General features: G+C 52.3%; 1 protein-coding gene across 3 annotated transcripts; it reads left to right on the top strand.

Moving 5' to 3' along the window:
* Nucleotides 1-931: 931 nt before the first annotated feature.
* On the top strand, nucleotides 932-22,698 carry Hspa12b (heat shock protein family A (Hsp70) member 12B). Of its 3 annotated transcripts, XM_057780270.1 has the most exons (14): nucleotides 932-1,208; nucleotides 2,445-2,578; nucleotides 11,135-11,194; nucleotides 12,831-12,928; nucleotides 14,123-14,247; nucleotides 15,439-15,625; nucleotides 15,950-16,054; nucleotides 16,331-16,447; nucleotides 18,326-18,500; nucleotides 19,146-19,232; nucleotides 19,571-19,675; nucleotides 19,785-20,043; nucleotides 20,497-20,600; nucleotides 21,271-22,698. In XM_057780270.1, the coding sequence occupies exons 3-14, from the start codon at nucleotides 11,152-11,154 to the stop codon at nucleotides 21,921-21,923; spliced, it is 2,058 nt and encodes a 685-aa protein (XP_057636253.1). In that variant the 5' UTR covers nucleotides 932-1,208; nucleotides 2,445-2,578; nucleotides 11,135-11,151; the 3' UTR covers nucleotides 21,924-22,698. The 3 variants fall into 3 exon arrangements, with proteins under 3 accessions (XP_057636253.1, XP_057636252.1, XP_057636251.1); XM_057780269.1 differs by lacking the exon at nucleotides 2,445-2,578; XM_057780268.1 differs by lacking the exons at nucleotides 932-1,208; nucleotides 2,445-2,578 and adding an exon at nucleotides 3,825-3,922.
* The last annotated feature ends 48 nt before the right edge of the window (nucleotides 22,699-22,746 follow it).

The raw sequence follows: 22,746 nt of genomic DNA, 5'->3' as shown, positions 1-22,746 counted from the left end.
AAAAAATAAAGAGTTGTTGTGGTTATGGTGTTTCTTCACTACAATAAAAACTCTAACAAAGACAATAACAGAACCGGGGAAATCTTTGTGAACCTCATGTGCAGGTTAAACAAGCATAGCAAGATCAGCCCTAGATTGGATGTGCAGCTGAAAGACCTAGGAAAACAGCAGAATGATTTGTTCTCACCCTGTTTGGTTTCGTTGTACTGACATCCTCAGCTGGTTTGATGAACCGTGAAGAAGCAAGATAAAACACAAGCAGGAAAACTCCTGGAGTTCCTTTTCTGGGGATGCAAAACACATGGATAAATAAAATGTCTCAGTGGAAGGAAGAAAGGAAGGAAGGAAGGAAGGAGGGAGGGAGGGAGGGAGGGAGGGAGGGAGGGAGGGAGGGAGAGAGGGAGAGAGGGAGGAGAGGAGGGAGGGAGGGAGGGAGGGAGGAGAGGAGGGAAGGAAGGAGGGAGGGAGGGAGGAGAGGAGGGAGGGAGGAGAGGAGGGAGGGAGGAGAGGAGGGAAGGAAGGAGGGAGGGAGGGAGGGAAGGAAGGAGGGAGAGAGGGAGGGAAGGAAGGAAGAGCAAACTCCAGACAGAAGACACCAAAGCAAAATAAGTGGGATCTGGGGGTCTGGAGTCCTGGGCAAAGACCATACCGCCTGCAGAGTGGGATGCAGAATAGCCAGCCACACTGGTGACATTACTGACTGCCAAGTATCTGGATTCATCCTGCCTCTGTTCTCCATACCCTCTGTGCACAGCCGCCTCTACCTGAGGTAGCTCCTGCTCCTCCGTGGGGATCATTCTCAGTCATCCTTCAGGGTTCCAAAGCTGCCTCCTCCTCCCCCAGGCTTCTGATAGGGAAGGGCTGGGAGTGGGAGGCTCCAGTGAAGGTTCTGGAAGTGAGGTCAATCTCTGTGAGCTGGCTGCCATCTGGGACAAAGAAGAGGGAGTGCAGCTGGAAAGTGGAACCCTGTTTTTCTGTTTATGAAGAAGGAGGTACCAGCTAACAACAGAGTCTCCACGGTTAGCCTAGGCTCCTGATCCACAGGCTCCTAGGTGACTGGCAGCAGCTGGGTCTCACGCACTCCCAGTTCCAGCAAGGAAAGTGATCCTGCTGGAGACCTGAGACCACAGGCCACAGAGAGGAAGTGCATCTGGGCGGCCCAGCAGGCAGAGGAATTCCTGGAAGGAAGCTCACGTCTCAGGAATCTGGTAAAGGGGAACACTGTTGAATCTCTGTCCCAGGAGCTGTTTGCTGCCGGGATCCAGAATCTGATAGCAGGAGGAATGGGTCACCATCTGGGCAGCCTGGCATTTGAACTGGGATACAGCCCAGTCACTAGGCCCCATCCTGTGGCTCAGACAAGAGTGAGGCTCAGAGGGAGGCAGCCTGCAGGAGCTGCCCTACAGTTTTCCAGCTGTGATTTTCTTTCCTATACCTTGAAATGAAAAGGCTTTATTGCCACACATGGGGTGCAGGGGTGGCAACCAGGACACCCAAGTAAGGTTCCTAGCTGGGCACAGGACATTTTGAAGTCCAAAGGACAGGCTCCACAGGTGAAAGAAGCCAACCCTTCCCTTTCATGCATGTGTGTGTTTGCACATGCGTGTGTGTGTGTGTGTGTATACATGTGCACTCACTCTCCAGTCTTTGGAACAGAGCCAGCAAGTTAGGCTTGAGTAGAAGGTTAGAGCACAGCTATAAAGTTCTCGCCACTGACCCTTAGCATCGATGGGCTTAGATTGGAGAACTGCATGTCTTAAATATTAACTACTTTTCGTCCTAAAGCTGCCTGCTGCTCTGTCATGTCATGGGTACCAGGAGCAGGGAGCTCTGCTCTGCCTTCCAACTCAAAGATTCTTCTTAAAGAATGAATGGTGGTCCCTGGGGCTGGAAGCTTTATGAATAGATGCAGCACCCACAGTAAAGTACAAGGGCCTGGTTTCTCCTAAAAACCTGGAGAAGAGAGGAATAATGGTAAGGAGCCGTAATTAGGACTGGCCCAGCTGGAGCAAATGTTGGGAGCTCAAAGGGTCTGTGCTTGAAGGGCATGAGAGATGTTAGGGGCTGGGGCCTGAGAAGGACAGTTAGGGACATTAGCCAAGGGCGGGGCATGCTTTGAATCCTGGGATCTCCTTTGGTTCGGACAGAATCATGGTGAGTGCTGGGTTGATAGTGTGATTACAGGATTCCCATGATTGACAACCCACGGATACACACGAGAGGGTAGGACTGGAAGAGAGGGAGGGTCTCCCAGAGAAGGGCCCGAGGGAAACCTACGGGAAGGCTTGACAAGGAGAGAACACACTCAGACCCACCAGAGAAGCTAGAAACCTCTGAGGTCAGTGGGTGGGCCCACAATGGCACTAGAGAAGAGCAGGGGGAGAAAGAAAGAACCATTTAGGTGAAGGGTGGACACTCAGCAGGTCCATTGTCCCTGCCCACAGGACCAACTTTCTATGGTGACTGAATCAAACATCTAATGTGGAGCATTTGCTGTCCCCTGGGTAGACTGGAGCTGTACAAGGGTGCGACTGTGACTGATGAGGACTGAATCAGGACCCAAAGCAGAGGTGGAGATGTAAGAAGGAGGTGCCCTCATCACTTCAGAGGGTGGGTGAAGGGGTGGGAGGGGGGTGGGAGGGGGACCGACTGCAGTTGTGGTCCTAAGTGACAGTGTTGCTGGGGAAAATGAATGGTGAGATGAAAAACAAGAATCTTGTCACACATACCCTAACAGACACACAGACACAAGATGCATCCTCTGACAAGCAGGGAAAACTGCTGGCCGGACGGACACCTTGCTGGCACACATACACACACTACACACATCCTACACACACATACACACCACACACACCACACACATGCACACACACCATGTGCGCACACACACACACCACACATACACACACACCTCTGGCCCTGACCTCAGATAAAGACCCTCTAGCACAGTGGACATGACAGTAAGGGCAGCGAGCCCTAAGGAAGATAGCATTTTCTCTGGGCAGTGAAGGAGGCAAGGCAGACCAGGAGGGAAAATGATCTTGCAAAGGATGGGATAGCAGACAAAAGCAGTTCTCTCCTTGTCTTCTGGGTCTAGGGGAGGTAAGTTCTGGAAGCAACTGGAGCCTATGTGGGGTACCGAGAGCAGAGGCCCTGACACCCTGGGAGCGCAGGACCTGGCAAGTCAGCTCAGAACAGAGCAAGCACCTGACAGCTACCCTTGGCTTCCCCTACTGTCTCCTGGCAGGGGAAGCCAGGTCCTGGCATCACCGGGAGGTCCTGGGTTGATACGAGAAGATTATGAGCCACATTTGAAAGGTTGAGGACTTCTCACCACGGAGGCAGAATAGGTGGTCTCTGGTCAAATCTGAGGTCCCAGTCTGAGGACCTAGGTTCTGCCTTCACCCTCAATTCCACATGATCACTGGGGACACCCGCTAGGAAAAGTGTTGAGGAAAGAGTGGAGACTTTAAAGATCTGGAATAGGGCCACCCTCCGTGGGGTCTAGACTCTGGGCAGCAGATGCCAATGCCCAACCCCAGGGTGGGCAGCTGGTGAAGTGGGAGCAGCAGAAGGCCTAGGAGGGTCTGGAATTCTCTTCCCACCCTGCTCCTCCCACTCTGCCTTCTCCCATTCCACCCCCTGGGCTGCCCTCCGAGCAGGGGAGGCGCCGCCGGCCCGTTGTGCTGCGAGAAGCTGGGAGGGGCCGGGGACGCGGGCCGGGGCTGGGCCCCTCAGCTGAGCTCTGAGCAGGCAGGCCCCGCCCTGGCTCACACATCTGGGCGGTGAGCGCGGCCATCCGGCCTGGGGGAGGGTGCAGGGACGGGCCTGGCGCACGTCGAGGTCCACAGCAGACTGCAGCGGGCTCTGAGCTAGTATCCAGGCGGCCAGACATAGTGGAGCTGTCCGCAAGGCGGAGGTGAGCCGGGGAAGGGCCTCTGGGCTTCCCAGGGAGGTGCAGAGGCTGCTGTCTGGGGCTTAAGCCCACGAAGTCACGGGCTAGGTGGAAGCAAAGCTGCAAGCTCCTTGAGGAGGCGGGCCCACTGGCCCAGGCTTGGAGAGGCAACTGAGCTTCGGCTACTACCTTTGGCTGTGGGACCCCACCAGAGACTTGCTTAGTGTGGAACGACCTGATGCATGGGGAGGTGGGTTGGGGGCTGGAGAAGAGCCACTGTGAACTGGGGCCTGCTCACTTAACCAGTCGTGGGGACCTGCTGCCTGGGTTAGAGTTAAGACTGGGGGTTGAATATTTGTGTGTCAAGAAGTGCCTCACGAGGCTCCAGTCACCAAGATCCAAACTTGTGGGAGAGCATCTGGGTGACCAGGGTGTCTGTATGCTAGAGACCTTAGGCTGCTCTCAAAGAGGCACGGGTAGGGATCCTATTGGGTGGGGTCTGGGCTTCTATGAGGTTGGAGGAGCTATGGAGTAAGTCTGTCCCGTGGAGAAAGGTGAAGGCAGGAACTCAACTCAGTCTGCTGTGAGCAGATGGGGCCAGGGAAAGTGAAAAACTTCACTGGAGACGGTGGGCAGGGTACGGCTTTAGGTTTCAGTGGGACAGAGATTGTGAACTAATTGTTCCCATGATGAGTACCCAAAGGGGTGGCACATTTGTGATAAGCAAAGCTGAGGCAGGGATCAGGACGTCAGTGGCCATTTCCATCACCCCTAGCCATTACAGGAGAAAGCCGCCTCCTTATTCCATAGCCTTTTCCTGGTCCCCTCTCCTTGAAGTCATCTCCCCAGTATAGGGTGGAGCAGCCCTTTGGGTTCCATTTCTGACCAGACCATGGGCTCCCGGTTGAGTGGCACAGAAAAGTTTGGAAGAAATGTCTGTAGCCCCAGCCTGCTGACAGTCCTGTTGAAGGTCATAGCTCCCCACCTAACCACCCCACCCAAGAAGAGACCCTTGAAGAATTGTGTCCATCAGACAAAAATTTCGAGGTTATTGTGAGATCTGGAGAATTCTCTGAGTTTCCACTTGGCACACCCTGTCCCGGTCCCCCATGACAGACAGACCATACCTATTAGACAACAATCGGGACTAAAAGCCAGGGTGAACTTGAAGAGTATGAGCCCTGAGGCTGAGAGCCAGGAGTCGGCCACAGGTAGGGTTAAGGGGCTGTCTACGGATAGTATAGCGATCAAGTTAGGGCCTGGATTTGGCATGCAGTTTCCATCCGGAAACTCAGACATTACCACCCGGAAACTGGAAGTCCCTGGGCTGGGGGTCTGCCTCCGTCTGTTTCCATCTCTGCACGCTGCCGAGCCCTAGCTGTTGGGAGCTGACTTATCCTAAACTCCTTAGTCAGCATTCTCCTCACATGTTCTTTGGGTGCACTTGCACAGCATGGTGGGAAGGTCTGGAAGACACATTGGCCACCTGTATGTCCGCGCACAGCTGCTAACTCCTTCACCTCCATCTCTCTGGAGCCCGTGGAGACTCTGTCATCATGGTTTGTTTCAGTCCCTGCCGCCTTCAGCGAGAACTCAGGACAGGTACAATGACGTTCTCAGTAGGACCCAGGGCTAAAGTCAAATCCACGTGGAGAAGCAGAGCCCTGTCCACACACATCCAGCTCCCTGCCTCTCCCAACACCTTCCACCCCTGGACTTGGTCCTCACAAGCCCAGTGTCACCCATAGTTACAGAGAGGTGACACACTCTTACACAGTACCACAGTGGGCCTAGGGGGAGGTATAGGCATCTGCCTGTGGCATGGAACTAAGCTTTTAGAGCGACAACTCAAGTCTTTTTCTCTTCGAAGTTCAAGGTTATTTTCTGCCATCCAACAGGCTTGGCCTAGAAAATCCACCCATTCATCCATCCATTCATCCATCCATTCATCCATCAAAGTGGTTCTAGCACTAACTCAAGCCTGTGACAGAGAAATGCTCAATATGTATTGTGGTGGGCTTTGATACAGTGGCATGCCGGTAAATACAGCCAATTCTCTAAGAAAGAGAAAAGCCTGACTTGTAGTTTTTTCCCATTTCTGCAGTGTGAATATTCCTAGGTACAGCTGCTTTCAGGCTAACATCACTATGTGCATGGACATAGGATTAAGAGACAGTGTCCGGCCGGGCGGTGGTGGCGCACGCCTTTAATCCCAGCACTTGGGAGGCAGAGGCAGACGGATCTCTGGGAGTTCGAGGCCAGCCTGGTCTACAAGAGCTAGTTCCAGGACAGGCACCAAAGCTACAGAGAAACCCTGTCTCGAAAAAACCAAAAAAAAAAAAAAAGAGAGAGAGAGAGAGAGAGTGTCCGCTCTGGAGAGTTTATGGTACCCAGCTCTAGTTTACCCCTTTTCTCTAAGCTAGGCTTCTGTCCCGATTCCCAGGGTTCTTAGGGGTCCCCTCTATTTGCCTCTTTTCATCGTTATCCCCTAGTTTCAGCCAGCCCTCATCCTTTCCCAAATTCTGATACCTGCTACAGCCAACTGTGTCTCTCCAGTGTTGTGGAAGCAAGACCCTATGTGTCTAGAAATCTCCATGATGCTGGCCACACAGGGGTACCCTGGATGTACAAGAGTCTGGCTGTCTTTCCCTGATGCTGGATATGTTCGGATGGTGGTGAGCAAGGGAGTATCCTTGTGTATGGGTGTGCCACTGCCCGGATCTGTGTCTGCTTGTGTTCTGTTAGCAAAACTTCCTCATCAGGCTACAGAGAGGGACACCCTCCACCTTTGTTTAAAGGGGTAGCCAGGCTCATAGGTAAGAGCAATAGCACCTGTGTTTTATAGACCACGGAGCAGCAAGAACACTTGATATCACTTAATCTGTAAGGAGAATATGAATTACCTTGGGAATCTCATAAAACACAAGTTCTGGCCAGGCGGTAGTAGCACACACCTTTAATCCCAGAACCTTGGGAGGCAGAGATGAGAGGATCTCTAAATCCAAGACCAACCTGATTCTGATCTACAGAGAGAGTTCTAGGACAGCCAGGTCTACACAGGGAAACCTTGTCTCAGAAAAGACAAAGAAAAAAGGAGAGGGAGAGAGAGAGGAAAGAAGTTCTGAGCAGGTCAAGGTTGAGCACTCCTTTGGGGTGTAGTGATGAACCTGAGGCAGCACATTAAGTAACAAAACTATTGATGAGTTGGAGGCATTTACTTAGAGCTTGGACCCCAGAACCTCACAGATTCAAGCTCAAATACCTCCCATGTTAGGAACAAAAGTATAAATAACCTTGGTTTTTAACAGGCAATAAATATCCTTCAGTAAATAACTTGGAGCCGCAAGCTGGCTCATCGGTAAAGGCGCTTGCCATGTGAACCTGATGACTTGGGTTGACTCCTAGGATCCACATAAATGTGGAAGGGGAGAAGCGACTCCCAGAAGTTGTCCTCTGACAGCCACACATGCGCCATTGATGCGTGTGCCTCCGTATTCAACTTCTCCCCGCTTGTCAAATAATAATTAGAAATGTAGAACTTGTTTAAAAAGGAAAACACATGAACACACAACCTTCCCTGCCTCCCTCCAGGCACTGTCTCTGCCCTGCTCAGCCAAGCTTCTTGTGCTCAGCTTTGCCTGGGTTTATCCGCCTTGGCAAGTGGGGCAGGTATTTGCTGTCCTAAGGACTTCTTTAAAATTCTTTTTATATCTTATTTGATGCATGTTTTACCTGCATGTCTGTCTGCACACATGTGCGCCTAGGGCCCACAGAGGTCCAAAGAGGGCTTGGATCCCCTGGAACTGGAGTTGAAAATGGTTGTGAGCCACAGCCACTGGGTATGTGCTGGGAACAGAACCCAGGTCCTCGCAGGAGTAACAATGTTAACTGTTGAGTCAGCTCTCCAGTCCCTTTCTTCAAGGACGTCTTAAAACCATTTTCACCCTCCTCTCTTGCTGGGGTTGTCATGGAACCACAGGAGGGTCCTTGGTCAGCCTGCTTCCACCTGCCAGACCTTTAAATGTCCTTTCCCCTTCCTCCCCTCCCACTCTACTTCTTCCTAGACTCCCGTGGACAATGAATTTCTCCTGTATAGTATACTTCTTGCTCAGGGGCTTCTCCCTATCTCCAGATTACATATCTCTGATCACTAGTTCCGTTTTGTTACCTCGGTGTGAAACTGCACCCACTCTCTGCCCGTCCCTGCTGTCCGCCTGCCCTGCTCTCTCTCTTCCTTCCATCCCCCAGCTTAAGTCAGAAAAGTTTCCTCCTGAGGCCCACTTAACAGGTCTGATCAGCCTTGCTGATTTACACAGCTGCCTCCGAAATGGCCCCACTGTGTCCGAGGTGCACAGCTCACCGTCACCTGTAGCCTGGAAGCCTATAGCTGCCCAGCTGACTTCCATGTTGCTCTCTAGCTGTTCACTCTCCCGTGCACAGAAGCATCAGAGTGCAGACGTGGTGATGCTCCACACCCTCCCCCTGCAGCTTCCAAACTTGCGAGGTTTTCCATTGCCCTTCATATAAAACCGAGTCTAAAGGAGGGTCCAGCCCAGCTCTTCTCTTCCCACACCGACATCATCTTCACATCCTTAATATGCTTGGCATTCGCAAAGTTACTTTCATGTTTATTGGGTCACGATCACTTGAGTTCCCAGAAAAGGTGCGATCACCATTTCCTAAGCCATGAGTCCCCAGAAAAGGTATGTGATCACCATTTCCTAAACCATGAGTCCCCAGAAAAGGGGCGATTACCATTTCCTAAGCCATGAGTCCCCAGAAAAGGTGCGATCACCATTTCCTAAGCCATGAGTCCTCAGAAAAGGTGTGGATCACCATTTCTTAAACCACGGCTAGTGATCCCATTACAAGGACACCTGACTAAACAGGAAAGATGAAAATTTGGCAACAATAAGTTTGCTCAATGTTCAATGACCAAAAATTACATCAAAATAAAAATGTGAATAAATCTGTTTCTGGCAGTGCTAGCCCGTGTGGCCCACACAGTTCTGAGCACACAACACACTCCCTTTGCACTGTGCATGCCGTCGACCACAAAATAGCTACAGAAGCTGACAGAAACACCTCAGTTCAGATTTGAGACTATTCTGTGTTAGGAATTGCCTGTTTTACTGTGCATACCAAACTCTGTAACTCTTATATGACTCCTTATGGAAACATACTGGTTTAATTACAGAAAACACAGACTTATACAATTCCCAGCATTCCTCAGCATATAAGATCATTGGATTGTATTATGTTAGAAAGTTTTTTGGTGGGGTCTTTGCTGTTTTTGTTTTTAAGAATGTTTGAATTTCAGCCACACCTTTAGTCCCAGCACTCTAGAGGCAGAGACAGGCCGATCTCTGTGTGTTCAAGGCCAAGCCTGGTCTATAGAGCTAGTTCCAAGCCCGCCAAGGTGGTTACATAGAGAAGCCCTATGTTGAAAAAACAAGCAAGCAAACAAATAAACAAGAATGTTTGATTTTTATGAATTTTAATTTTTTATTTATTTTGTGTATGAATGTTTTACCTGCATGTATGTCTGTGTACCACTTTCATGCCTGGTGCCTCCAGAGGCCAGAAAAGAGCATTGAATCCCTTGGAAATGGAGTTCCAGATGGCTGTGAACTGCCGTGTGGGTGCTGGGAATTGAACCCTGCTCCTCTGGAAGACAGCTTTTAACCACCAGGCCATCTCTTCAGCCATGAGGGTGTTTGATTTTAAAGACTGCTGGTTGAATAATCAATGAATATTAACTTGAGATTAAAACAGAATTTCCTGAAATTTCTGGAATGCCCTAGACTTGCCTCTGTCATGTTGTACTGTGCACTTATGTGGAGCAGCATTCTCAGCTCGACTGTTATAAATCAAAATATCTGTCAGCTCTGGCATGTGTTCACGATGCTTCACATTCAACGTCAAATATTCAGCCAATATTTATTTATTTTTTGGTTTTCTTGAAGCAGGGTCACGTGTATCCCAAACTACCCTTCCACTTGATGATGTAGCCAAGGTTAACCTTGAATTTGTGATCCTGCTGTCTCACCTCCCCAGTGCTGAAAGTAGAGGCATGAGTCACCAGAAGACTTCATTTTTTATGTAAAAAAGAAGCAATCACATCTATCTCATTACTATTCAAATTTCTTCTGTCTTTAATAAGTGGGAATAGATATCAAAGAATTGTTTTCAAAATAAAGTTCTATATGACTTTTTTATTATAAATAAAAAAATTTATTTATATTCCTATTTTATGTAATTATATACCCTGGATTGCATGGAAATTTCTTTCCTTTCTTTTTTTTTGGGTGGTGGGGGGTAGTTTTTGGTTTTTGGAGACAAGATTTCTCTGGATCTTTTTTTTTTTTTTTTTTTTTTTTTTTTTTTGGTTTTTCGAGACAAGGTTTCTCTGTGGTTTTGGAGCCTGTCCTGGAACTAGCTCTTGTAGACCAGGCTGGTCTCGAACTCACAGAGATCCGCCTGCCTCTGCCTCCCAAGTGCTGGGATTAAAGGCATGCGCCACCACTGCCCGGCCTTCTCTGGATCTTTTGAGCCTATCCTGGAACTAGCTCTTGTAGACCAGGTTGGCTTCGAACTCACCAAGATCCACCTGCCTCTGCTTCCCGAGTGCTGGAATTAAAGGCGTGGACCACCACCGCCCGGCGCATGGAAATTACTTATATAAAATAGGGTCTCAAGTGAAACAGTGTCGAGGGGAAAGTTTAAGGATCAGCTGTGAGGGACCCTGGTTGCTCCTCCAGAGACCTGCGCTCCCAGCACCCACTTGGCGGCTCACAGCTACCTGTAATTCCAGATCCAAGCCATCTGTCCACCCTCCCTGGACACTAGATACACACGTTATAGGGGCACACATACAGGCAAAACAATCTCATAAGCAGCACCTGGCACAAAGCAAGCACCAGAAAACACATAGGAGGGTCATGGTTCCTACAGAGCAAAGGCATTTTTAAGCAAGCCAGGCCTATGGAGACTGAACTCTGCATGAGATGAAAGGATCTGGTTAGACATGCTAACAGAATCTGTGATGCTGGTTTTCAAAGTGTGACATCTTTGTCTCCCAGAGACACACTGAGGAGTTTGTAAGTGAAATACTATGATGTCAGGGATTAGCATCAAGTGTCTCCTGCTCAGAGTAAAAAAAATAGCACAGATAGCATTCAGGGAAAGAGCGAAGAACAAGTAAGTCTCATTTTGCTTGTCTGTTCTTGTTTTCAGCTCCAGAGATTGCAAGGATGCTGACTGTCCCGGAAATGGGCCTACAAGGGCTGTATATCAGTAAGACCTCTACTGCCCCTCCCGCCCACCACCCCACCCACCCCACTTGCCTTGGCATGAGACTGCTAGCCACTGCCCACAGTTGCCTCTTAGTGCAAGTTCTTGAGAACCATTCTGTAAATTCTACAGTGTGTGTGTGTGTGTACAGTGTGCACACCTGTGCATGTGTACGCAGGGATGGTCTGTATACAGAAGGTATCTGTTCAGAGATCCCTGTGTGTGTGTGCACATGCTTGTCTGTGTGCAAAGGACCCGTGTGTGCTTTGTGCACCTACGCGCATGTGCACCCTTTGTGAGGGTGCAGATGGATCCCTGTGCGGAGAGCCTTGGGTTGGAGTGGTCTGCAGGTGGGCCTGTGTGCACTGAACTCAGCACATCTGCTTTCCTCTGAGTGCAGGCTTTGTGCTCTCTGCAGGGTGGGAGGCCAGCAGGCAGGAGGGACACGCCTCAGGAAGTCCATTCACAAAGACCTGGTGGGCTGGGCCCTTCCTTCCTGCTTCCCTTCCCAGGCTCAAGGCACAGCAACTGCCTTTCACATTAGAGCTGATAGCAGGGCCTGGGCCATGCTGGATGCCCAGAGAAGGGGATCTTGAACGTTAGCTACTCTGACCCTTATACTTCTGGTACCCAGGCACACTGCAACTATGCCTGGGCTCTTCTTACAGACCCTCACATACATTCCTGGGTTATTCCGGGGCCACTGTCAAGGGTCACAGACAAGCTGAGGGAGCACAGCCAGCCCTGGCCCAGAGTGCAGCCATTCAGACCTGCTGACAGGAGCCTTCATGCCCGTTCCCACTCTCCTCTTTTCGGCCTCCCTAGCCTCATCCATGGGTGTCAGGGTCTCTGCCATCTCCTCCCATCACCCTTAGCAAACCTTAGTGTGATGGGGATAATGACCCCCTTGCCACCTTTGAGTGTCCGGCCAGGCTGGCCTTCCTGTCCCACAGACGTCTAAGTCAAGCCATACCTGGGGCCCTCCTGGAGGTTTCTCTGTTTCTTAGACCCTAAAGTTTAGCCTAGGCCTGGCCCTTCTGTCCCCAGTGCTAACTTGAGTGTCTGCATGTGTGCTGAGGACGTCCCCAGACACAGAGCTGGGCTGGGGTAGGTGCTGCCTTCCCCTTCTGGTCCTATGTGCCCATTGGGAACAGGGAACTCCCTCAAGTCCTGATTAGAACCATGTGGCCGACTTTAATAGCAGAGGAGCAGCCTGCCTCTAGGCCGTATGTCCAACCTCAGAGTCACATCTGAAGTCTGAAGTTCCCTCGGGCCCTGCCACAGGAGCCCATCTGCCCATAGCTCCTGTCTACCCATCTCTAGACTGTCTTTCTACTACAAAGTGCTTCTCTGTCTTCTTCTGTCCTCCTGTGTGTGCTTAAAGGGGACTTGGGAAACTGTGCCCAGATGATACACACACATCACCATCCAGGGAGACAGGCACATTTGCTTGGTCCAGGTAGGTGCTTAGACCCCTAACCCTGCAACATGCATGTCCTTCCTACTCCCTTCTGTCTCCCTTCCCCACAAATGACCCTTTGTCTCAGCCAGGCTCAGTGAGAACAGATAGAGCCCTTGTGCGAGGCAAGATCCTGCTTCCCAGATCGTTTCAAGGTGACTTGGTCTTTCTCCTCTATAGGCTCTAGTCCAGAGAGATCCCCAGTACCCAGCCCACCCGGCTCCCCGAGGACCCAGGAGAGCTGTGGCATTGCCCCCCTCACCCCTTCACAGTCTCCAGTAAGCGAGCCCTGATTGGGAATTTGGGTGGTAGGTGGCCTGGGCGGTGTGGAGGAGGGAGGTCTCTGGGGCAGGGACTGGACTGAAAAAAGGTACAGAGGCATGCCACCAGGCCTCCTATCCCTGGCACGCTAGTCATGTGGCCCCGTGGCCATGGACTGTAGGCCATATCAACGCTACTGAAAACATAAGCTTCAGGTAACTTCTACCTCTCTCTATAGAAGGATGACTCCCAGAAGACACTGTGGCTGACCTGCTTAGGCAGGCATGTGACTTTTCTAGGTTCTCAGAACACTCTTCCTGCTGACCAGAGCCCTAACACACTCTAAGCCTCATCTCAGGAAGAGTATATTGTTTAAAAATATTTAGAAACTGCACAATAAGCCTCTATCTCCATGGCTTTCCTGGATTACCTATTCTCTATGGCTTTGTCCGGGTCATCAGCTTGGGGTCCCTCTTCTCAGGGAGCCCAAGCCTAGCTTGGGAGAAGTTGGGGCAATTCTGTACATGGACTGGGGCCCCTCCTCTCTTAAAAACCAGAGTCCGGATTGTGTTACAAAAGCAAGAGGTAAAGTGTGCACATCCACATATGAGAAAACAGCCGAGGGGGCTGGAGAGATGGCTCAGCGGTTAAGAGCACTGACTGCTCTTCCAGAGGACCCGGGTTCAATTCCCAGCAACCACATGGTGGCTCACAGCCATCTGTAATGAGATCTGGCGCCCTCTTCTGGCATGCAAGCAAGCATACATGGAAGAAATGTATACATAATAAATAAATAAATCTTAAGGAAGAAAGAAAGAAAGAAAAAGAAAGAAAGAAAGAAAGAAAGAAAGAAAGAAAGAAAGAAAGAAAGAAAGAAAACAGCCGAGAAAAGCCAGATTGCTCCCAGCTGGAAAAAGGCTGGCAGCAGGCTGTGAAAATGGTGTGAGATGGAGCTGGGCCGAGGGAGTCTGGGAAGCAGGAAGATGAACTGGAAGTTAGATAGCAGTCATTTTAGCCCCAAACTCCCATGGCTACCTGAGAGGTGTTGGGCTGCCCAAGCAGGTGGCATGGCTAGGTCCCTACCTGGAGAGGAGGCTGTAAAACTAGGAAGGTGGGCCAATGGGAGTGGGACAAAGCTACTTTGGGCCACAGGCAGCGAATGGGACGAGATCCTCTTAGTTGTTGGCTGACGCTAGGTCTTGGACTTGCAGAAGCCAGAGGCTCGTGCTCCACAGCAGGCCTCCTTCTCTGTGGTCGTAGCCATCGACTTCGGGACCACCTCCAGTGGCTATGCCTTCAGCTTTTCCAGTGACCCTGAGGCCATCCACATGATGAGGTGAGGGCAGCTGGCCTGGGAGACTGGGCTGGGGAGGTACCTCAAACTCTGATAAAGGCCTAGCCTTAGAAATAATCATGGGGCAGGGTCTTATCAGAGCCCCTTGCATCTGTAGGACTCCTGGCTGGGACAGGAGGCTAGAGAATAGACTTCAGGTCCAAGTTTCAACCTTATTTGGAGTCCTCCTACCCACTTCAGGAATGCTGGGCTTCATTTATTTATTTGTTTATCTATTTATTTATTTGCAGGGCTGAACATCAACCCCAGGGCCACAGGCCCACAAGTGTTCTTGGGTTAGATCCCCAAACCAAGGCTTTATTTTGGGGATGTGTTTTAATGATTTTAAATGTGTGTGCACGCATGCATGTGTGTACTTGTGCATAGTGCATGCATATTAAGGCCTCTGTCACTCCCCACAGGACCTCTCACTGGACCCAGAGCACACCAACTGGCTAGCCTAGCTGACTGTGGAGCTCTGGAGATGCACTCATCCCTAGTCCCCACCCCATCCCCCCAGTGACAGGGTTAGTGACGAGGTTATAGATGCCACCATACCCAGCCTAAGCTCTAAAAATAACGAAAGGAAGAGAGGAAGATAAGGAGAGAGGGAGGGAGGAAACAAAGGAGGAAGGAGTCAGAAAAGACCTTGAAGTAATTTGGCCTTGGAAAACAACCTTGAGAAGTACAGTGACTTGGCCAGAAACGCTTCTGCTTGGATCCCAGGGAAACATATCAGGAGGTCAGACAAGGCCATGGAATAATAGCTTGCTGTTGCTCATAATAATACAAAGGTGAGGTCAAATGGGACACCCTACCCAGAGGTCTCTCAGGGCCTCTTGGATAGAGAGGATCCCTGGGGGAGCATTTATAGAGGGATGTAAATTGGCACCACTTCATTTTCATGAACCCCTAAGAGATATGCACTATTATTATCCTGGGGGGTGAGGGTGAGGGCGGTGTTTGCGAGACGGCCTCACTCCGTAGATCAGGTTGGCGATCATCCCACCTCAGCCTCCTGACTGCTGGGATTGCAGTCACCACTCCTAGCTCCATTATTTTCATTTTACGGATGGCGGAGGTGGGAGCTCAGGGAAGCTGTGTCCTGCTCAGGGTCACACATCTGGCCCCTGAGCCAGCACCCAACTGTAGGAATGTGGCCTCTGGCTCCCCTGACTGCCTTTGTCTTCGCAGGAAATGGGAGGGGGGAGACCCAGGCGTGGCCCACCAGAAGACCCCGACTTGTCTGCTGCTGACCCCGGAGGGTGTCTTTCACAGTTTTGGCTACACTGCCCGTGACTACTACCACGACCTAGACCCCGAGGAGGCTCGGGACTGGCTCTACTTTGAGAAGTTTAAGATGAAGATCCACAGTGCCACTGTGAGCCTATGCAGCCAGGCTCCTGCCAGGGAGGTGTTAGTGGAGAGCAGGGCAGAGCCGAGAGACCAGAGGAATGGCCTGACTGGGGGCCGAAGGGGTGGGGTCATGGGCCGAACAGGTGGGCAACACTAACGATGGGCTTGATGTGATGACGGACAAGAGGATGTGGGGGGGGTCAGAACTAGAGAATGGCGGACGCTGGGGCAAAGTCTATGTGAGATGGATAGAAGAGGAAGGGAAGCAATGGGAGATTATGCTGAGGAAATTCTCAGGGAAAGGGGCAGAGCTATGGCCTCCTGCAGAGCGGCCTTGTGTCTCTGCCAGGATCTCACCTTGAAGACCGAGCTAGAGGCCGTAAATGGGAAGAAGATGCTGGCCCTGGAGGTGTTCGCCCACGCCCTCCGCTTCTTTAAGGAGCACGCTCTTCAGGTGTGCTGCTCTTCCCAGCCCACGGACGGGGGCAGGGACACCCTATCCCTTCTGTTCCCTCCCTCTCCCCTAATCCCACCCTGAGTCCAGATGATGGGGGGTCACTGCCAAGTCACAGACCACTCCAGTTCCCTGTCCTGTCAGAGCTTACCCTTGGGCCAGCCAGGTGAAGATCAGAGTTCTCACTCCAGCAACAGATCTTCCCAAGCTGAGCTCCCGGAAGGGTCTGAAAATGCTTCAGGCCAGCTCTCGCCTCACTGTCCTCCCCTACTGCAGGAGCTGAGGGAGCAGAGCCCCTGCATGCTCGAGAGGGACACTGTGCGCTGGGTGTTGACAGTGCCTGCCATCTGGAAACAGCCAGCTAAGCAGTTCATGAGGGAGGCTGCCTACCTGGTGAGGATGTGCAGGTGGAACTGAGGTAGCCCACACCTATCCCTCCTTCAACCCCAAGGACTACAAAATCGTTGTGTGATGATATTCACCCTTGCTAGGATTTTGGGAAAGTGTTGTCCCGGGAGAGGGGGTGAGCCTTCAAGAATAAGGGCAGCTGGGCAGAGGCATAGGCCATCACAGTGTCCTCTTAAGTTCCTGAGAAGCAGCCGGGCGGTGGTGGCGCACGCCTTTAATCCCAGCACTCGGGAGGCAGAGGCAGGCGGATCTCTGTGAGTTCGAGACCAGCCTGGTCTACAAGAGCTAGTTCCAGGACAGGCTCCAAAACCACAGAGAAACCCTGTCTCGAAAAACCAAAAAAAAGAAAAAGTTCCTGAGAAGCAGAGCCCAAGAGAAGCAGAGTGTTGTGTATATAGTCTGCTGAAGACAGGCTCTTAGGACAAAGAGGGTGGAGGAATCAGGACCAGAGAGTGATGCACAAGGAAGGATGCGGTCTTGCCGAAGTCTAGCTTCAATCCCATTCTACAGGAAGCCCCAGGAGGAGGATTGTGGCACTGGATTGGCCACAGTGAGGCAAGGGTCCATAGCTGCCTGCCGTTGCTTGCTGGTGGGATGGAAGGGGCACTTGTCCGTGTGGGGTGGGACCAATGTCTAAAGCAGGAGCTGTACAGCAAGAGCAGCAGGCAGATACCAGAGGGGCCACTCTGGTCCTCTGCAGTACTTCTGTACACCCCCATTCCTGCCCCAGGCATCGTAGGTTCTTCCCAGAGGAAAAGGACTATTTAGCTACAAAGGGAGATGATTCTGGCCAAAGTGTGATGTCTTCCTACCACAGAGAATGTGGGGTTCAGACACTACCCTCTCCAGTGGGGACAGAGAGGCCTCACAGAGCAAGATGGGTTGCTTGGCTCTGCCCCTGGGGCCTTGAGGAACAGACCCTAAGACATCCAAAAGGTATCTCAAGCCTGCCTTCTGTCCCCTTGAAGATACCTCTACCTGTGGGTCAGATGACAGGACTATGGGTGTCTATGCTTGTCCCTAGAGGGGGTTGACTTTCAGCACAGGAAGCCGCTCTGCAGGAATCAGATGTTCCCAGACAGAACAAACATGCCTGTCCATTTACCTGCCCTGCTTTCTCCCACGTTGCTCCTTGATGCCAGCTCAGAAAGGGCTGTCCCAGGGCAGGAAGCCCCTGTTCCTACCTGTCTCCCTCTTAACTTGGTCAGAATGCATGGAATTCCATGAACTCTAAACTCCCTGGAGAGAGCCTTTGTCCTGCTGCAGGAAATGACAGATCTTGAATGTTTCTCCTGTACCCCCACTGGCCTGTCATGATGCCTGGAATTTCACTATTTCCTTCCTGCTATAGCAGATTCTTTGGGAACAAAGTTCTCCTGGGAGTGAGGCAACCTATGGCCAATATCTGACACCAGCCTAGTGAGCCGGGCACTGCCCCTACCATCCCCTCCAGTCATGGCACTCACCCCCCACGGTGCTGGAATTCCCCCGGCAACACCACAGCCAGCACTTAGTCCCTGCCATCCTCTCCAGTCCACCGCACCCACTCCCCCACCTGCTCCACTGTGCTGGACTCCCCCAGCCACACCACAGCCAGCACAGCATTCCCTGGGGATGGGAAATTTGCTACAGCCATGCCATTTCTTTCTGCTCGGTAAGCCTGGCTCCTTGGCCCTGGCCCTCCCTAGCCTGACCTCAAGGCTGCTGGGAGGCAGCTTCAACTGTGTGTAGCATGAAGGGGCCGGACAGGCTTGGCATGGATGGTGTGGTGGGAGAAGAGTTGGGAATACCCAGGAACCAGAGTGCCATCTTACATGACGGTCTATGGTGCTGCCTGGTGCGGGCTACCACCTGTATCCCTAGGCTGGCCTGGTGTCTCGAGAGGATGCAGAAAAACTCCTCATTGCTCTGGAGCCTGAGGCTGCCTCTGTCTACTGCCGAAAACTTCGCCTGCACCAGCTCCTGGACCTGAGTAGCCGGACTGTAGGTGGTGGGCGCCTGGGTGAGCGCAGGTCCATTGACTCCAGCTTTCGACATGGTAAGTTGCTCCAGGGTTGCTGCCTGGGCCAGGGTTTGAGGGAGTGCCCTTGAAAGGTTACCTGTGTCTAGGATGGAAAAGGGGAAGTCACCACCTGAGGGAGCCCAAGATCCCCGGTGGAGTTCACTGTGAGGGGGACACGGCCCTGGCTCTAGGACCACAGGTTGAGGACAATCCCATCTTGACCAGGGAAGCAGTCTGAGGGTCAGGGAGACACAGACCGCCTCGGGGCAGGTGCTCAGTGGACACTAACAAGGGAGCAAGCTGGGCCCCAGTCTCCTCTTCAAGGCTTTTCCTTAAATGGCCACTCTATCACTGTTATCCCACATCAACCCTGCCCCTTAGCAACCAAAGCTCTTGCAGCCAGACCCAGGCACTGAGGCCAAGGACAAACTCCTCAGTGTGCTCACCCTGGCAGGGAGAGGTCCCAAAGTCCTGAGCTTCCCTGGGACACCTGGAAACACCTCTTGGGCCTGACTGCGCCAGGGCCTGCTCCCTCTGGGGCAAGAACAAGTCCTATATCCAGAAATGCTTCTAGCTGCTGCTAGAGACTGGGATTGGGATCCGTGTTGCCACAGGGCTCTGGACAGCCTTGGTAAGGAGAAGGGTTGAGACGGTAGCTCCTAACCTTACTTTCCACCCCAGCCCGGGAGCAGCTGCGGAGGTCTCGCCACAGCCGAACGTTCCTGGTGGAGTCTGGTGTAGGAGAACTGTGGGCAGAGATGCAAGAAGGTGAGGTGACAGCATGAAGGGACATCTCAGCTCACAGAGAATCTGTAGGAACTGGGGAGGGCTCCATCCGTGAAGCCTGCATTCCCCCTCAGTCACCTATACCCCATCCTGCTTACAGTCGCATCCAGGAAGTTCTGTTCCATGCTCAAGCCTCAAATCATCCCCCTTCCACACGTAGCATCCTTATTTGGTAGCCTGAAATGAAGCCCTTCGCCTCCCTCCATAAACCAAGGCTGGGTTTGGTGCCTGGAGCAGGGCTGGAGGCTGGGGGTGGGGGATGCAAGACGGAAGGTGAGAGACAGACAGATCTTTCATGTTACCTGTATTGGCCGGTGCAGGAGACCGCTACATGGTGGCAGACTGTGGAGGTGGTACTGTGGACCTGACCGTACACCAGCTGGAGCAGCCTCACGGCACCCTCAAGGAGCTCTACAAGGCTTCTGGCGAGTATACCCGCGGGTACCCTTGTCACCAAGCTCTCACAGGGCCTTCCATCGTCCCCTGGTGGCTGATCTGGCAATAACACCCGCTCTGTCTCCTACCCTGCTGTAGGCGGCCCTTATGGAGCAGTAGGGGTGGACCTGGCCTTTGAGCAGCTGCTCTGCCGCATATTCGGAGAGGACTTCATCGCCAAATTCAAAAGGCAACGGCCAGCAGCCTGGGTGGATCTAACCATTGCCTTCGAGGCCCGCAAGCGCACTGCAGGCCCACACCGTGCGGGAGCACTCAACATTTCGCTTCCCTTCTCTTTCATTGACTTCTACCGCAAACAGCGAGGCCACAACGTGGAGACGGCCCTGCGCAGGAGCAGGTGCGCCCAGGGTCAGGACCCGGGAGGCTAATGTGGCCTGCCTCTGCAAGGGAGAGTCGTGTGCCCCAGGGACTAGAGAGAGAGGCCTGGTCCACACACGTACACCGTGCCAGTGACAGGTGGCGGGACCTTGAGTACTGGGTAGTGAGGCATGTCCGCCAGCGGTCAGGAATTGGCCGTCCAATTAAGAGTTAAGTGTCATAAGGGACAGAGGTTGTAGATTTTATCTTCTCCCTGACCCACCCTGTTACTCAGTGTTCGTGGCTCCGCTATACTGGAGTAAGGGTCAAGTCGTTTGTGATCTCAGAATGAGCCGAGCCGACAGCAGAGTGAGACTGAGGATAAGGGCAGGTGTTCACCCTTCGTTCACAACGTGAGCACCCCTGACTAGATGCTGCAGCAAACAGCTGAGCTGACCCATGGATTTGTGTGTCCCCCCTTCACCACCCACAGTGTGAACTTTGTGAAGTGGTCCTCACAGGGGATGCTCCGGATGTCCTGTGAGGCTATGAATGAGCTGTTCCAGCCCACAGTTAGTGGGATCATCCAACACATAGGTGAGTGCCTGGATTCATCACCAAATTCAGGTTCAGAAATAATTCCTCTCCTCTATGCCTGTAACCACACATACCTTGGGGTAAAACCTAGAATCATCTGTATTACCTGGAGCAAACAACTCATGGTGATAAAGGAATTGTTTATAGTCCTGCCAGGTTAAAGAAGGCCTGGTGCTTCCGTTTCCCCGTTTTGTAAATGGACTTAATGAGCTGATAGTGTGTAGAGTAGACAGGCTGTCCTGAGCGGTGTAAATGCAATCCTGATTCTCTATTCTTCGTTGGATGGTAGCAAAGGAGTATGGTGCTGGGGGCCGGCAGGACCAGTGAAGAATGCCAGGAAGCACTGTTTTCTTTTTAATGCTGTCAGAGTACTGGTGGGGCCGGGCATAGTGGCACGTGCCTTTAATCCCAGCACTTGGGAGGCAGAGACAGGTGGATCTCTCTGAGTTTAAGGCTAGTCTGATCTACAGAGTATGTTCCAGAAAAGCCAGGGTTCTAGTTGCACAGAGAAACCCTGTCTGGAAAAACAAAACCCCTGCCCCCGGGGAAAAAAAAAAGTACTGGGGGGGGAGTACAGAAGAGCCACTTACCATGAAATAGTGGCTCTTAGTAACTCTGTCTCCTTCTCTCTCTTCCTGAACCCCACCCTACACCTGTCCCTGCCCTGCAGAGACATTGCTGGCAAGGCCTGAGGTACAGGGCGTGAAGTTGCTATTCCTGGTGGGCGGATTTGCAGAGTCGGCTGTGCTGCAGCATGCGGTACAGACAGCACTGGGCACCCGCGGCCTGCGCGTTGTGGTCCCGCACGACGTGGGTCTCACCATCCTCAAGGGAGCAGTGCTCTTTGGCCAGGCACCCGGTGTGGTGCGGGTGCGCCGCTCCCCTCTCACTTACGGCGTGGGCGTGCTCAACCGTTTTGTGCCTGGTCACCACCCACCTGAGAAACTGCTGGTTCGGGATGGGCGCCGCTGGTGCACTGATGTCTTTGAGCGCTTCGTCGCAGCAGAGCAGTCGGTGGCCCTGGGAGAGGAGGTGCGGCGCAGCTACTGCCCTGCGCGCCCCGGCCAGCGGCGCGTGCTCATCAATCTGTACTGCTGCGCTGCGGAGGACGCACGCTTCATCACTGACCCCGGCGTGCGCAAGTGTGGCGCACTCAGCCTGGAACTTGAGCCTGAAGGCTGCCCGGAAAACACAGGCACGCCCCCCAACCGCCGTGAGATCCGTGCTGCCATGCAGTTTGGCGACACGGAGATTAAGGTCACTGCTGTGGATGTCAGCACTAATCGTTCTGTGCGGGCGTCCATTGACTTTCTTTCCAATTAAGGGTGCCCTTTCGGTGGGGACAGAAGAACATGCTGGTTTTCACAGCGGCGCCCCTTTTTCCCCACCCTGAGAGAAATGTGATAAGGACACATGGAGACTCGCGTTGGGATTAGGCCTTGGTCTACTGATTGGAACACTAAAAGAACGCCAAGAGGTGAGGTGGCATAAGAGACTTCCAAGGTTAGAGGGTGAGCCTGGCTTATAAGTGTGTGACCACGAAGACAGACTATAACGGAGGCCTAAACACTGGCCTGAACTTGAGGGTTGGGGGAAGGTTAAGCAAAATTGCTGAGGAGCGGCGCGAGGTGCAGAATCTGGGCCTGAAGGTTAGAGTTCACTGACTGTTGAAACTGGAGTTCTAGCCACAGGAAGCCAGAGAGCAATTTCATGCAGGGTTTAAGCCCATGCTAAAGGGACGGGTGTAATAGGAGCTGACTGTGTGACTGTTAATTGCAGAGCAGTGGCTGATGGGAGGAGGGTGCATTGTTACAGTGAAGGCAGTTTGGAGGGGATGTGGACGCAGCATGCTCAGAAGGACCCACGGGCAGCCTATAAATGACTCATTTGCCACCAACCCAGCCACAGGAAGGCAGAGTTCACTGGGGTGAGGGGGGTGGGTGCCCCAGCTCTGCCACTCATCACTACAGTTTACCATTAGGAGATCTCATCAACCATGGGCCTCAGTTTCTCCAAGTGTGAAATGTCAGACACTTCCAGCCAACCATGGCATAGGACAACTTTACTGCCTGAGAACTTATCCTAGGTGAGAATAAAACGTGTGCTCGAGAAAAGCAATAATCTTCAGAACCACCAGAGGCCCCAC

The sequence above is a fragment of the Chionomys nivalis genome, chromosome 9 (assembly GCF_950005125.1).
Source record: "Chionomys nivalis chromosome 9, mChiNiv1.1, whole genome shotgun sequence".
NCBI lineage: Eukaryota > Metazoa > Chordata > Mammalia > Rodentia > Cricetidae > Chionomys > Chionomys nivalis.
The sequence above is the reverse complement of the archived record's forward strand: the minus strand, read 5'-3'. Positions and strand labels throughout refer to the sequence as shown.

Bases quoted from the DNA above. Each gene is read 5' to 3' on its own strand.
- Hspa12b (XM_057780269.1), top strand. From the start codon at position 11,152: ATGCTGACTGTCCCGGAAATGGGCCTACAAGGGCTGTATATCA. The intron at 18,501-19,145 runs GTAAGTTGCTCC...TTTCCACCCCAG, and splicing joins TGACTCCAGCTTTCGACATG to CCCGGGAGCAGCTGCGGAGG. The intron at 20,601-21,270 runs GTGAGTGCCTGG...CCTGCCCTGCAG, and splicing joins TGGGATCATCCAACACATAG to AGACATTGCTGGCAAGGCCT.